The sequence below is a fragment of the Eurytemora carolleeae genome, unplaced genomic scaffold, assembly GCF_000591075.1.
Source record: "Eurytemora carolleeae unplaced genomic scaffold, Eaff_2.0 scaffold34, whole genome shotgun sequence".
NCBI lineage: Eukaryota > Metazoa > Arthropoda > Copepoda > Calanoida > Temoridae > Eurytemora > Eurytemora carolleeae.
The window spans coordinates 232,899-249,423 of NW_019396116.1; the positions used below are offsets into that span (position 1 = coordinate 232,899).

Genomic DNA, 16,525 nt, shown 5'->3' on the forward strand with positions numbered 1-16,525 from the left:
CTCTAGTTCTCTTGTTCATTCTTTTCTCTTTTAAACCCACTTAATAAGCTATCCCTCTCAAAGTCTACCTACTCAACTTTGAATTTTTAAACCAAGCTTACAACATTCTTGTGGTTCTACCGAGTTTCCCAATCAAAATTGAGGCAATCGGTAAAGGAGTTCACGAGTTATGATCGGACATATAAAGAAAAGTATACCCACTTATGAATCATGTTTTAATTGGAATATCTTTTATAATATTATTTATAATAATCTTTTAAATTCTATTTTTCTTTTAACATTTAACCATGTATTTGTTAAAAACGATTTAGAGATCACAAAAACTTACGGAGTTTTTGAAGCATTGTTTTGTATTTTATCCGGGATGAAAAGCCTTTGGTACTAAGTACAGTTTGTAGGGAAAATGGGGGTATCCTCACAACTTAATTTAATTCTGTAAACTGATATGAGCTCGGGAGTTTCAAGACAATTTGATTAATATCAACATCCTTTTTATACTTTTCACTTATACATTTCATTTTTTTCACTTGTCTTAAAGTTTATCTAAGAATTCTATTTTGGTTTAAAATGATTGTAGAAAAATGTTTTACCCTTAAACGCCATTTCGAAAATGAGCAGTGTTCTTTGGATGCCTTTGATGTTTTATCTAAAAATTAAGGATTCAATAATGAATAAATAAATTAACATTTGGAGGAATCTAAATATTAGAAAATTAAATGAATCGCAAAAACTCTAATTATCCTTATATCTGGCAATCTAATGTCGTAGAACTTCTTTTGAAAAATTAATTCTGCCAGATGAAATATAGAAAGTGGAATTATCAAAGGTTTACACCATCGGGTTGAAAGGATTTATGGATCAAAAATAAGAGTCAGGAAAGTGTTCGTTCCTTTCAACAACCTAAAGAATGTTTGAATTCTTCAGGTTGGTATGGGAGGAAACAAGGATGTAGAAGGGAGTGATGATGAGGATGATGATGAAAAGGAGGACAAGGAGGACAAGGATGAAAAGGAGGACAAGGATGAAGAGTAAAGGAAAGGCTGACTCATCTACAATTCGGAAATCAGATATTTCTTTAGCCAAAACTTTAATAATATTCAAGAAAATTAAAACAAAATATTCATAAGAATGCCAATGCAAAGAAAGTCTTTTCTCGAAAACTTTATAAGGTGTTATGAGTCACCCTGTATATAGATGAAAGTGCATCATGTCCCTGCAACCATGCATTTCAACATCAGATGTCAGGATGCTTTCTTGATCAAGGATATGTTCCTTTATTTCATCATGCATTTGCAGAAACGTATTTGCAAACATCCCAGCCTTGCGAAATTGGTGGCAGGTTTTTTACCGCTTGGTCAAATTTTTTCAGAGAAATGCAAAAATATGAGAAACTGGAAAAAATCGGAGAGGGAACTTATGGTACAGTTTTCAAGGTACATGATGTTCGTGGGAGGGGGTGCAGAGTCTCGTGAAATGACCTCCGAAGCCTTCTGTTACGTTGAATGGCCTACAAGCCCTGCGAAACCATTTCCGTGCCTCTCGCTACATCTCCAAGCTAGCCTCTGTCACTCTGTCTGCACGCCCTTATTTAAAACTCCGCTTGCTATTAATTCTTATTTTTTGTTTAACCTTTTTATGGCTTAACCAACATCAAATCTAAATACAGGGTGTCCCAATAAACATGGGAATTCAGTGACGAATTCGATATCGTCTTTTTAAATAATTCTTTGATTTAGTATAGTGATGCCAACTGAGAAAGCTGTAATCTGTAAGAGTTTCGTCTGCTATGTTCACATTTTGTTTGTTTATGTTTTGACTACATACGGTTGTACTTAGTAAAACAAGAAAATTGAAGTATACAAACAGAGTAAACTTGTTCATCTTGCGGAGACATTATTGACACATCTTTACAGTCTTTTATCCCTTTTCATAAAATAAACTCTGGCAGACATAATAATATTATGGCTTTTTAAATTAGGTATTACAATGCTTATTCATGACAAAGACGATATCGAATTCGTCACTGAATTCCCATGCTTTTTGGGACATCCTGTATATCTCTTCATTTAGTCTCCTTAGTGAAATCCACAATAGTTGAAAGAATCGTTTAAAACCACAAATTTCAAATAGTAAATTATTCAATTGATAAAAACTTGTCTTCTTGTGAATAGTTAACACTTGCATATGATAATAACTTACATTCAAGTATTTAACAAAAACTTACATATGTGTTTTGTGAATTTGTGCTCATAAAGTTTGATTCTTTCATAATACATCTGTAGAATAATATAAAATTTGTCTATGTTAATGTTATACTGCAATAGTTCTTTATAAGTTGTGAAATATAGAAAACAAAAAATATATGTCTTTATCTCAATTAAAATAGACTTCTTAATTCAAATATTTTATGTATCATAAAAAAAAACTTTTTTTAAATGTTGAGAATGTTTGAAATATAAAGTTTTTGGTGGATGTGAAAGCCAAATACTTTTCATTGGAGACTAAAATGCAGGGCGTGGAGACGGAATGGCGGAGGCTGAGAGACATAGCGAGAAGCGCGGCGACGTTTTCGCTGGACTTAGAGTTCAATCTGCGTATCAGGAGGCTCCGGAGATCATTTCGCGGGGCTCACGTCGGCCCTTCATCCCCTTCCTCGCTGTTCTTTATGTTAAATCTAGATTTTACAAAATTATGTTTTCATCATTGCCATTATCGTTATTGCTACAATTTTGAATTTCTGATGGATATTTATCATTATCGTTTTGATATCAACATGGTCATTGTTTTTGTTCTTTCTTTATTTGAACCATTGCTATTATTGTAACAGTCTTGTGGATGTTGACGCTAATAAATTAATGCTTGGATTCAGTTAAAATAATTAAACGAATGTTTAGGCCAAAAATCGAGAAACTGGAGAAATAGTTGCACTGAAGAGGGTCAGACTAGGTAGAGTAATTATTTGAGTAGATATCAAGCCTGATTAAGAGAATCCAGCCAGGGGTGTATTTCTTGAATAAATCATTTTTCTTTAGGAAAATAAATACATTTTTGCATCAACATCATTTCCCCCACTTTAAAAATAAAATAATTTATACTCCCGAGGAAATCTTTACATAATCTTAAGTATCCTTTATTTGAAGATTTATTATTTATTGTTGTTTTACACATCCACATTGGATTTACTACGTAGCCAAATTATTATTGGTTAAGAAACTGTTGTTGTGTAAACTGTACAATCCCGGGCCTGTAATAAAAAGTTAAATAAAAAATCTAAAAATCTAATCCTCTACAGATACATAATTAATAATTATATATAAATATCTACAGATGATGATGATGAAGGGGTTCCTTCCTCCGCCCTCAGAGAAATATGTTTACTCAAGGTATAACTTATTATATCAATAATAATGACACTTATTGGGAAAAAGTTTACTAAGTTAAGTATTTTTGATAATTTTTGATATTCAGTAATTTTTCCTCATCAACTGTTAGACATTTTTTTCAGTTATGTTTTGCTTTCACATACTATCTGGTATTCAATGTCAACTGTTACTGTTTGCTGGGAGTCGTCTCAATTTTGAATTTATTAGTCTTAATTTTAAATTATATCTTCATTGACAAGTTATCTAGCGTAAATGCGCCTTGTATGTATGGATTGTTTTCACGTTTTGAAAAACTATCGTTAAAAAAAACTTTTTTTTTTCAATTTAAAAGTTAAAAACGAGTGATTCGAACCAAAACGAACCAAACAGCTCCTAAAACGCAACTAAACACGTTCGTTCTTTCGATCGTCTTTAAAAACGAGTAACAACCAAATTATTGTATGTCCATCTGGATTTTTGATTCAATCGGTCTTTTTTCAGTTAACCTATAAGTTGTTCTATGAGCACAAAATTTAAAACATTTAAAACACTTTTAAAAGTACTTTTTTTTATTTATTATTAATTATAGAAATATTAGTTTTATCATTATCATTGTCAATTGTCAATTGTCAACTGTCAACACTCAATTGTCAATTGTCAACTGTCAACTGTCAACTGTCAATTTCATCATTATCATCATTTTCATTTGTAGAAAGTAAAATTCACATCTAACCTTTTCAGGAGTTGAAACACAAGAATATTGTTGCTCTCTACGATGTTCTACATTCTGAGCGAAAACTAACTTTAGTCTTCGAGCATTGTGATCAGGTATATTGACTTACTAACTGAAGTGCCCGGCGTTGCTCGTGGAATTTTAAAACACTGGAAAAAATCCAATTTTAAAGTAAAAAATTTAAATTTTGAAGGAAAAAATTTCGAAATTTTTTAAGCCTATTTTACCCCCCAGTAACCATGGACTCCCTCAAAAAATTTCAGCCAATTTAGTTCAGCCGTTTATCCAGCTATAATTAACATACGTACAAATATATATAAATGAAATATAAAGCTTTTTTACAAAGATTTATGAATTAACTGCAGAACTGAGATGGAAAATGGTATTAACCAGAATATTGTGAAATAATTGTCGTCTTTTTTTATTTATTTATTGCAAATTATAAGTGCAATGTGTTTTAAATGCCAAAAGGAAATTTCTTAAAATTCATTAAATAAAATAAGGAAGGTTACAAAAATTTCACTATTTTTGTTGCCTTGCACTGAACAGTTAACAGTGTTTATCTTATATTTGTTCCCTTCCCTCGGGGAACAGATAGGTCCAAGTGGAAATTATTAAAAACTATAATTTTGATCAGAATAAGTCCCCTTTAGTGACTACACTGTGAAATGGGAAAGTAATTTAAATTTTAATAAACAGAAAAGAAAAAGAAAATTAAAAGAAATTAAATGAGAACACCGCATCTGTTAGAAGGGGTTTTAACAAAAATAATTTTCCAGGGGATGAAAACTTTTTTAATATTGAAAAAACGGGCAAATTGGCGGTACTCAGTAGTTTGTTGAAATAAAAGATTTCAAGTTTTTATGATGTTATCTATATTCAGGATCTGAAGAAATATTTTGATTCTTTAAACGGTGAAATTGATGCTGATGTTGTCAAATCATTAATGTACCAACTCCTCAGGTGAGTTACTAAAACTTCATTAAAGGGACAGTATACGTAATAACTTCATTAAAGGGACTGTATACGTAATTTCAAATGACCCTTCATTTTAGGGACATGTCTGATTCACAATGGTTCTCTTTTAATCGTTGTCTGAATAATACTGTGGAAGACAATTTTTAATTTTCAATTTTCTTCACTGTTAGTGTAAGAATTCTGTAACTCACTATTATTGGGAAACCTCAATTGAAAGAACATTATTTTATTCAAAAGAAACATTGATAGAATATTTATTCATGATCCGAGGAAAATGTAACTGAGTAAATTTTTATAAGTTTTAGTTTATGAAATCTCAGGAAATATAAAATTTCTCTATTGCATTGCGCAAACGGATTTGTATAATCTTTTCACAGATTTCATACTTTTCAAAGATTTTCTTTTTTGTGTTACATCGCTTTAGAGGTTAAAAACAAATGGATTTTATAATTTGGAAAATATTTCGAATTTTGATAAAAAATAAATCATTTTTTACGGGATTTGATTTAAAAGATCTCATTCCAGCTAAAAACGCAGGGTGGCCAAAATGTACGGATTGTACGGATTTTTTATTTTGTAACCCTAAAATTGTACGGAATGTACGGATTTTTTTTCAAATTGTACGGATTGTGCGGATTTTTATCCTGGAAATACACCGGTTTTTTTTTAATTTTCACTCATTTCAGCAAGTTTTTCATGAAAATTTCAAAAAAAAATCTCGTCAAAATGAAGTTAGTTTAACTTATTTTCTGCATTCTAAATAATAGTAGATTGATCAACGTTTCAATTGACAACAAAAATTCATTCATAATTTTCGAGATCCCAGAAGTGTTCATTTGAGAATATGTTCCAGAAGTGTTCATTTGAGAATGTGTTTATCTATCTGTCTATCTGTCTAGCTATCTGTCTAGCTATCTGTCTAGCTATCTGTCTGCTATATGTCTAGCTTTATGTCTAGCTATATGTCTATTCATCTGTATATCTTTCTGCATGTCAGTTTATCTATCTTTTTATCTATCTGTTTATATATCCTATCTGTCTCTCTGTTTATCTATATGTGTATGTGTCTATCTGTTTCTCTGTCTATTTATCTGTCTATCTATCTGTCTGTCTATTTATAAAAAAAAATGTTTGCGTTTTTTCCCCAATGGGTCACCTTGTAATTTTCTTTTTTAGTTTCCATTCTATAAAACTCACTTATCCGTAATACATTAAATATATTATACATTGTTGTATGCTAAATATCCCTTATTTAAAGCCCCCACCCCGTAACAAGCCGAGTCAAATGAAGTCCATAAAAATATAAATTCTGTTTTTAATTGGTCAAACTTCCCAGATTTTACTATAAATAAAATGTAAATATGTAAAACATGTAAAAAATTGTAAAAATTTATTTTAATTTAGTGCTGAAGTAGTAACCCTCTGGTACAGACCTCCTGATGTACTTTTTGGAGCTAAACTATACACTCCTAGGTCAGTTAACATAACAGAGCAGAAAAATTAATAATTTTGGAAATCAATCTTTTTATCAATCTCAAGATTAATTGAATCTCAACCAACCTAAACAGCCAATCAGAAGCCGAGACTTTTTTTAAATTCTGGCGTGCAATCAGTGACAGATCTCTCATTGGTCGGAACAAACTGTGATATAAAAAAGGAAGAAAAAGAGCGGATTAAGCAGAAATCAAAAGCGTCCACAGGAGATATTTAATATAAGAGATCAGAACTTAGGTGTCGTGCATATCTGGATTAAGCATTTATGCATTTATGCAGACATACTTTTTAACTTATTTCCTCGTCGATATCCCATGTTGATCAAACCCTACAGGGTTAATTAGCATTGATCCTAAAATTTAAAAGTTCGCCAACATAAGATATCGAGATCAAGCATTCAAACGATACCTCCGCAGTCCCCACAAAGTTCCAACCTAAGTAAAATAATACTGTAGGTATAAAGGGCTGCTAAGGCATATTTTGTGTGTGGATATCCCATACGTCCTTGGGCTCTCATGAATCTTTTACGATTAATCCATTTTGTTTCTAATTTTCCTAATTCTAGTTGTTAAAAAATCCTGTTATTGTTAATGTTAAATGGTTCTGCTTTTATTTGTATCCCGAGGCATATACAAGAGGGGCTATAGCCTCCTCCCCTTTAAGAGAAGGATTCAGACCCCAACGGAGTCTGAGCCCCCCACCCCCTCTGGATAAGTTCCTGTATACGCCACTGTTTGTACCCTATTGGTATAAGCAGGCTCGATGCTTTTTTTTGCAAGCTTATAACCATAGTAATTAGCCTTTACTACATTATTGGGGATTAGCTGAGAAATATCAATACGTTATGTAGATTGATCTATTTTTCCTTTAATTATTGCAAACCAAAAAATGTATCGTTCGAATCTTAAATTTCACTCTTTAACCCAAGTTATTTCTAATTTTCTATTATAGTATTGACATGTGGTCCGCGGGATGTATTTTCGCTGAACTTGCGAACGCCGGTCGACCTCTATTTCCTGGTAGTGATGTAGACGATCAAATAAAAAGGTAAAATCCCGCCATACCCATCACCCCCTCGTCAAATATTGACTAAATTATTCGTATTTTCTTATCTAATGAGAATGGTGCACGATATTAGGCTTAAATTTATTTTCTACTGTACAGAGTTTAAAGTAACTGTAGCATATGCTTAAAATTGTTTTCTACTGTACATAAATTCAGTTTTTTCTACTGTACAGGGTGTTTAAACTGCTGGGAACGCCTACTGAAGAAGTATGGCCGGGAATGTGTAGTTTACCAGATTATAAACCCTTTCCTTTATACAACCCTTCACTTACACTTCACCAGGTCAGTTATCATTTCATTAATATTACAATTTTTATCTTTAAAATCGATTTTTACAATTAGTGTTTGGTTTGATTTGATTTATTGCTTAACTGGTAGGAATGATAAATGGTTTAGAGAGTTGGTTGATTTGATGTTTGGTTAGTTTGATTGATTGATAAATTGATTGATTGATTGATTGATTGATTGATTGATTGATTGAATGATTGAATGAATTAATACTTGATTTATTGATTGATTAATTGATTTATCAATCGATTGATTAATTGATTGATTAATTGATTAAAATTGATTGATTAATTGATTTAAATTGATTGATTAATTGATTTAAATTGATTTATTAATTGATAAATATAGTTAAGTTCATCTAAAGTTTCAATAGTTGGTATGTTGATTGATGACAAGTAGATTAATTGATTGATTGATTAGTTGATTGATTGATTAGTTGATTGATTAGTAGATTGATTGATTGATTAAATGATAAATATAGTTAAGTTCATCTAAAGTTTCAAAAATTGATATTTCTATTTATTGACAAGTAGATAAATTAATTGACTTAGAACGGAATTGATTGAGTTATTGAGTGCTTTATTAGGTTGTTCCTAAACTACCCACACGAGGTCGGGATCTTCTTCAGCGATTGCTAGTCTGCAACCCCGCAGGTCAGACAGAAAAATTATTTATTTTTGATTAAAAAAAATTTAAATCTGGATTTCCTAGTTTTGTCTCGAATGCTATTTTTTTTACATCATATAAATTTTCAACCTTGGTTTGCTGTTCAATTTTCAAGATTTACATTTACCTGTCAAGAGAAATAGTTTTGGATTTGTGTGCTTTATAAAGGAACATGTATGAACACGGGCTACCTGTACAACGCGCAGGGAAGCTAAGGTAGAGAGGAACGGAAGGAGACAGAGAAGGAAAGAACAGAGAGAGAGACCCACAATATTCTGAAACAAAACTAGGAAAAAAAATTAAAAACTAGGTCTCCTATTATCTAGTGCTGAAGATAATTTTTCCAGATTTCACATGATTTTGGAGCTTTTGAATGAGTTAGTGTTAATTCACTAAGTTTTAATTCAATATTCGAGGCGAAAGATGGCAATGACCGATTCACATCGGCGCCCTTGAAATATTTATCTGATTAATAATGTGGAAGATATTGTTGTTTTTTTAGGTGGAAGTCACTTTTAAAGAAAAAAAATCAGTTTTCAAAATTAATAATATCGATAAGCTTACTCCAGCAGAAACCAGTTCCAAGCGTTAAAAACATTTTACAATTAAGGGGGTTTTTCTTTGGAAAAATTATTATCTTTTACAAAGTTATAAAATTAAATGCTGAAGAGTTCTGTGGAATGATAAGAGGTGTTTCGGTCTACCGTAACATCCAGAGATGATTTCAAGGATGCTCGAGGGGAGGAAAACTTAAACTGCCAAATTTTCCAGAAGAAATTCTGAGTTGAAGCATTTTTCGAAATGTCTTCTTTAAATAGATATCTAATGCAAAGCTTTTAGGAGTACTAATGTAATTCTGACATTGACATTTTGGCATGGAATGTAAAATTACACTTTCAGTCCCTTTGCTCTTCATCCTCCGCGTTAAACTTCTGGTGTGTGTAAGGTAGCAGATGGACCTGTTGAGATATCCAATATGGTGTTGATCTGAGCTGAAAACTTTAGAATAGGATATCCTTAATCACGGTCGGTTAATTAATCTGGAGATTAACAACAAGAGGAGAACAAGCATTATTTAATCTCGAGATTAAGAAAAAGAGGAGATCAAGCATTAATCTCGATGTCCAAAATTCTAAAGTTTTCAGCTCTGATCCGTTAGTCTTAAAAAGTGGCGAATTAATGTTTACTTAAATCGGGTTAACATTTCATAAAATCCGAACTGACAATGTGGATCAAGTAATCAGCACAGCATTTAACAATTCATTGTTATTCTCTCATGATCTCAATCTAATTTAGATAATTGTAAATAGAATATTGCCTGAAAAAAAAATTCCTTGTTGGTTCTAGTTTAAATTATGTATATCATCCCCTTAGTGTCATCCTGTGATTTTATTTACTTTGTTCACTGAGGGAGGGAAGGCATACCACACCTGTTTTTCGTCCGCGCCGCATCAAACAATTCACTGAATTTTTTTTTGCATAGTATTTTTATTAATAAGAAAACATCTGGAAAAAATATCTAGAAAACTAGAAATGTTAAGTTTAGTTGTAGATACTAAGAAACGGGTGTTGTGGCCTTCCCTCTCGTTTTTGTAATACTGTTATATTTTTCAGTCTTTATATATTTCGTATATCGGTAATACTCTTTGTTTATCGTTAATGTTATGTTTATCTAGTCATGTCCAGTACCTATAAATATATATGTATATGTTCTAATTTGTATTTAATAATGATTTATCATTCAAGTTGCATTTATATTATTATTATTATTATTAAATGCCTCTGATAAAGTACAGGAGTAGGTTTATAGAATGTATAATCCAATTTAAAAGTGAAGAGGATTTGGATTTTAAAAATATCAGAATTTCTTCTTAAGTAGAAATTGAATCCAGTAGAATTTTACTTCTTTTTTATTATTGAGATAGAAACGGGATACCGCTTGGGCACATCGGCCGAATTGAATATCCATTGATAACTTTGTAATTGAAGAATATGATTCATAGAAGGTGTCGAGGGGCGTGTTATAAACAGATTTAATACAAAAGTTATGATCTCATAAATTTTAATTTTGAACATTTTTATGATCAACTAGAGATATGTCTTTAATAAAGTTATATGAAAATTCTACCGCAGTATTTTATTGGCTAATCGTTTTTCTGATTTTGTGTTTAACTACGATAAGGTAAACTTGCGACAATGGCACAAATTACGGATATAGTTTAGGTGAGGGTTAATGAATTTCTGGGCCGAGCGGCGCAGCAGTTACATTATTTATTACATATTCTTAGTTTGTCGAGTTATTGTCTAGCGATATTTGATTACGGCTGACGATTTGAAAAGATCAAAAGTTTCCAGTAAATCATTTGGATGAACTTATAATCTAAACTCTTAGTTGGTTTCGTTGGATAATTGAGTAAGAGTATTGAGTATCCATCTAATTTGCTTTAAAAATTGGATATTAAACAACTAACATTAAAAAACGTATACTAATGATCTGATAATTTATCTCAGAAAAATGTCATAATATTTAATTATTTCAGAATTTCCACTAAGAATGGGAGTAAAACAGCTGTTCACCTGATCAAATATGTCCGAAGTTCCAATAGTGTCCCCCCATAAAAGAAACCTACAGGTAATTGGGTTGTCCGAAATCGGAGTTATTATGAATCCCTTCAAAAGGCTAGTTGTGGTCACAGAGCAGATAGATAAAGATGCATCATTGACGCGGACCGCCCTGCTAATGCAAGCGCGAAAGGGATTTACTAATCATACAGCTGTATAATTCGAGTTAATACATTAATTGAGACGGAGATTTTGGGGTTGTGCTCATTTTTTGTCTGCACAGGGGGTCAAGTGGTTACGGAAAGAAACATGGCTACTGGATAGTACTTAGTCTCAGTAATTATGAAAATACAATATTTATTTCCTAAGTCCGTTGTGAATTTTTACATGAACTTTGCGGTTTTGAGCTTCTTGGACCCGACCTACTGACTTGTACGCGTCAATGAGGGGAGGAAGACCAGCCACAAAAAATTTCTCGTCCAAGGCACATTTTCCTCATACTCTCGTCCGAGCCACCTTCAAATCCTCTTCCTTCGAATATTATGTGTTTTTAAAGTTTCTAATTCTGGAAGATAACACTGTATAAGGCCATATTAGGAAATAAAATATGGACAGACTAAAGTATTGCTATGAGAATGAGGGCAAACTTTATCTCGGTAAGATTTAAATCTCTTTCTGCCTCCGTAATGCCATCCCCATGTGTTTCAAAATTGTATACAGCATGGAATACTGCGATTAGAATTCTTTTTAATGTACATAGAGATACGCATAGGTACTTGATTGAAAGTATTTCACAATGTTTACATGTAATAACTATGTTAGCTAGCAGATGTGTGTTATATGTTGAAGGATTCGATGATTACGTAATAACTGAAATGATAAATATGTTATGTAATGAGTAATGATCAATGTTGTCTATTTGTGCATAATTTTGCATATTTTTCTCTTTTCTTTTGGAAACCTGTACTTTCAAAAAAGTAAGAACAATAATTTTTCGCGAAATTATACACCCCTGAAGAAATACATGGGGGGGGGCGAATAGGACAGACATCTTTCTTTAATATTATACATTCAATAAAGTTGCGCCGCCACTGCATGTAAAAGAGAATTAAATTATTACTTGTTTAACTCGTCATAAAAATGTATAGAAGAAATTCTTTTAATCTATTCACAAACATAATCCTTGTTAAGATTATTTGATCATGATTCCAAGACGTTCTACTTGGCTCAAGCTCTGTGAAAGAATCATCCCTCTCAATATTAAGTGGGAAATCTTTTTGTCACAAAAAATTGTTCTAAAAATAACAATTTTGTTACTTTTTTTAAAATGGTTTATGTGACAATGTTAAAGATTTAAGATTTTTTTTATAAAATTTTCCTTGATTATGATTCCTGTTTAGGGTTCAAGAGTGTATGGTAGAATTTCAAGATTGGCGGAAGTGTCAAGCTTTGCTTAAGGTTTAGTAATTTTCTCAGAATATATCAGGGGTTAGTAAGTTAGTTAGGAGATTAATAACCAGGTCCTCCGTGATAAATTCCCTCTTCTTTCACCTGTTTTCCCTCCCTCTTCCACCTTCTTCCCTTTTTACCTTTCACCTTTCCCCCTTGTTTCTTTTCTTCTTCATTTTAAAGCTAAGCGATTTAAGTATTGTTAACAGTGCTTAGGATCCATTTAATTTTGATGCGGATCCGGATCCTGGATCCGCACTGGAAAAAAATGAAACCTTATCCAGGTCATTTCTTTAAGATTTACTGAATTTTTTTTTAACAAAAAGTCTTATTTTTTATGCTAAAATTTGATGAACCATTCAGAAATCAGGAAATTTGTATCATCTCTCTTTTTCCAATAGTTCAGATTTGGGTTTGGAGAGTAAAATTATTATTTTTTGCAGTTTTTGGTTGATATTTTACCCCTTGCATCTGGATCCGTTGGATCCGCATATTTTTGGGGATCCGGATCCAGGAAGCCAAAATCTTGACCTAAGCACTGATTTGTTAAGTAATCTGATTGAATAATTTCTCCACGTGTTGACTTTGTACATTTGTTTACAAGATGTTGAATCTCTGTCCTACTCATATTTCAGGGGACTGAACTTCCAATCTGTTTTAATGTTCCAAATCTGACACTGAGTATTACGTATTTGTATTTTAGATCGCTTGAGATGATATTTTAATCAAGGTTTAAAAAATGGGTTTTTCGACAACACCAAAAACCCAGCCCAGTGGGTTTCATTGGGTTTTTTGGTTTTTGTTGTTGAGTTTTTCAATTTAAAATTAGTCAGAAACTACTAAAATTCTTACTAATTCATAATAATAAGACTATTTAAGTAATAGGCGAACTTTATAGTTATGAAAAATAATAATATTGTTTGATAATAGGCTATCATAGTAAATACTCTTCAAATACAGTAATATCACCTCCTTCTTTATAGGGGGAATACTGCAATTTTTTTATATTTTAGTTCTTTGAATTTCAGACTACTCAGAGTAATCTGTAGATATGTATATGCTTAAGAAGGAAGACCGCTGTTAAATACAAAAAACTGCAGATCACTCTCACATTAGAATGATAAAGGGATTTTATATCCTTATTCTATCTCAACATATTTTGAAAACTCATAAGAAAGAATAAATGTGTCCGTTTTATTGCTGTAAACTCCCTAAAAATCAATATAGTTGAGAGTAGACCTTAGTTTTTAAAGAGTTTATCATTATAAGAGTGATAAAAGGGCAATAATTATAAAAATTCATCTTTAAAAAAAAACAATAAAACCCCCAAAAAAATTACAGACTACACATGGGTTTTTTATAGTGGGTTATTGGTTTTTTTGGGCTGGGTTTTTTTCATGCCAACCCTAATATTAATTATATCATTAAAATTCATGTTGAACTCAAGTCGCTTGAGTGGCCGGTTTAAGAGTTGTAATGAAGTGGTTCAAATACTAATTTATTAAATTTTGCCCCTGAGTTAACCATATTATCAGGAGTTTCAAGCCTGCATGATGAAAAAGCAGAAAATAGAAAAATAATGGATTTAACAACTTCCACAACCATCCTTGAAGAGACAGCCTCGTAAGTTTTTAGAAAATTGTGTCACATTTGTATCATTTGCACATTTGCTTGTTCTGTTTCCAAGTTGTGCTTAGGGTCATTAAAATTGTCACCAATCTGGATTCAAATCGGATCAGGATCTATTTATCAGGTTTCCAAAATAGATTTTTCTTGCCAGATTTATTTTCTGAATCAGGATTGATCTCTGAGACATCAAAAGGATGACGTTAACACTTAAATGATTGGTTTGGATCGATTGGCTAGTTGGTTTGTTTGTTTTTAGGTTGGTTATTGATTGATTTTTGATTGATTTTTGATTGATTTTTGATTGATTGATTGATTGATTGATTGATTGATATAATGTTTTTCATTCTTTCTTCTGCATTGTCCATTGAATGCTTGAATGCTTGAATTCTTAAATGCTTGAATGCTTGAATGCTTGAATGCTTGAATGCTTGAATGCTTGAATGCTTGAATGCTGATTGAGTGGTTCATTAATTAGTGTAGAGGAGGGCTGGTGGACTTATTTAACTGACCCCAGTTATACCCTTGTGGCTGGAATGCTTTGTGGGTTAGCGGTCAACTTTGTTTTCAGGTATACAGGGGTTCTATATAAATCCCCCCCCTTGAAAATAATTTTTTCTGTGTTTTTTTTTCTCTGTACAAGGAATATATGACCTAATTTATAATGATTTTATAAAGTATTCATTAAATTGCTCACAAAAAAAAAATTATTTGGATTTTAATTGTTTCTGAAGTAGCTTTAAATTGTGAGGAATTCACAAATTCATATTTTAATGAACAAAATTTACAATGAAAAGCTGTTAAAAGGTAGATTGAATGAGATATTACGAGTTTGCCGTTCGCTTGGTGAAGTAAGGTGAAGTAAGGTAATGTTTCACCATGAATTAGAATGGTTTATGTTTAGGTTTATGCCTCGTGAAGTCAGAAGTATATCTATGCCTTCATTTTCATCATTCACAGGTTCTTGTGAAGTAAAATAGAGGATGAGATTGGGCGGGGGGGGGGGGGGGGGGGGGGGGGGGGGGGGGTCTGATAAATTATTTGTTAACGATAAGATACTATAGATTCAGGAATATTTTGTTAATATTATAATTATTGTCTCTTTTTGTAGAAATTTAAGAAATAAGTGCTTAATTTTGAAACTTGAAATATTTGTATAGTAAATATTTTTTAAGAGCAGGACTCTGCATTAGGGGTATTTATTTTTTTAGAAATCCGCCCTCGATAAACATGTAACTAATCTTAATTATCTGGTTTTTTTTGGGATTAAATGCATTACATTTTGCAGTCATGTATTATCATAAATAATAAATATAAAGCTATTTTGTTCTTCAAATATTCTATTCAGTCTAACTGAAACAACAGAGTTTAACTTTTCTATTTTTAAGATTAACTTTTTTAGCAGGAAACTCTAAAATGGTGCTTGTTGTGCGCACAGATCTTGGGATGCAGAAGGGAAAAGCAGCCGCCCAATGCGCGCACGCAGCTCTTGCTTGCTACAAGAAAGCGTTGAAATCACATCCTGACGCGCTTGCTAGCTGGGAGCGGACTGGCCAAGCTAAGGTAGATGAGAACTAGAGAGATTATATCGCAATTTTGTACCATTTATAACTTATACCCCATGAAATGAATTTTTTCTAATGTTTATATTGAAGTTACGTATGTGTGTTTTTAAATTCTCGGTATTTTATTTACAAAAATCGTTCCTTCAAGCATTTTTTATCTGTACATAATCTCTTGTTGTGTGTGTGTGTGTGTGTCCAATCATTCATACCTCAGGAAAGCTGTGTTTTCAAGCTGGTAGTAAATAATTACTGACAAGTACTAAGAGACTTTCTCTTAATCAAAATAATAAAAATCTAACGATTTTACTACACATTTTATTTCATACGTAAAAACAACCAACTTTTTAAGGTTTGCTTGAAAACTGACAGTGAAGAATCTCTATTGGAATTAGGAAACTAATTTTATATTTCTCCTTATTCCGCCGATTTAACGACCAGAACTTGATTTTTATAAGCCAATTTTTATAAAAATTTTACAAAACAATAAATAAGCAATTTTTATGTCATTTATAAGCTACACATGTAACAAAAATTAGTTAAAATTGTAATCTTTCCTCGCCAATCGTTCCCGACTTAAGTAGGTAATTAGAATTTCCGAAATTAAAATGGAGGTTTTAGCTGGAAAAGCGCGGGAAACAGGCATTACTTGGAGTATTGTCAGAGATGCTGGACGCACACAGGTACCACAAACTATTAATATTTTGGATTTAAATTCTTTCAATTGATTTATATTTTTG

At 31.8% G+C, this 16,525-nt stretch overlaps 3 protein-coding genes and 1 long non-coding RNA gene across 5 annotated transcripts in view; all 4 read left to right on the forward strand.

Moving 5' to 3' along the window:
• Positions 1–1,034, forward strand: part of LOC111695410 (eukaryotic translation initiation factor 2 subunit 1-like) — a gene marked incomplete in the record, with an annotated part of 6,407 nt that extends 5,373 nt beyond the window's left edge. Inside the window, 1 exon segment of the mRNA XM_023464731.1 lies at positions 925–1,034. Within this exon segment, the coding sequence (XP_023320499.1) occupies positions 925–1,032 (108 nt within the window).
• Positions 1,035–2,526: 1,492 nt separating this feature from the next.
• LOC111695411 (cyclin-dependent-like kinase 5) lies at positions 2,527–8,858 on the forward strand. Its single transcript, XM_023464732.1, has 10 exons — positions 2,527–2,667; positions 2,895–2,946; positions 3,328–3,383; positions 4,104–4,190; positions 4,979–5,058; positions 6,478–6,546; positions 7,519–7,614; positions 7,806–7,914; positions 8,507–8,573; positions 8,755–8,858. Exons 1-10 carry the CDS (start codon positions 2,527–2,529, stop codon positions 8,799–8,801), a joined length of 804 nt encoding a protein of 267 aa, XP_023320500.1. The 3' UTR covers positions 8,802–8,858.
• Positions 8,859–9,061: 203 nt separating this feature from the next.
• On the forward strand, positions 9,062–11,125 carry LOC111695438 (uncharacterized). Its single transcript, XR_002763869.1, has 2 exons — positions 9,062–9,565; positions 9,746–11,125. It is a non-coding gene; the product is annotated as an uncharacterized LOC111695438 (long non-coding RNA).
• A 1,382-nt stretch (positions 11,126–12,507) lies between these two features.
• Positions 12,508–16,525, forward strand: LOC111695439 (peptidyl-tRNA hydrolase 2, mitochondrial). Of its 2 annotated transcripts, none has more exons than XM_023464762.1 (7): positions 12,508–12,606; positions 14,133–14,220; positions 14,702–14,794; positions 15,128–15,183; positions 15,626–15,786; positions 16,138–16,180; positions 16,407–16,525. In XM_023464762.1, the coding sequence occupies exons 2-7, from the start codon at positions 14,177–14,179 to the stop codon at positions 16,511–16,513; spliced, it is 504 nt and encodes a 167-aa protein (XP_023320530.1). In that variant the 5' UTR covers positions 12,508–12,606; positions 14,133–14,176; the 3' UTR covers positions 16,514–16,525. The 2 variants fall into 2 exon arrangements, with proteins under 2 accessions (XP_023320530.1, XP_023320531.1); XM_023464763.1 differs by having other exon boundaries at positions 15,629–15,786.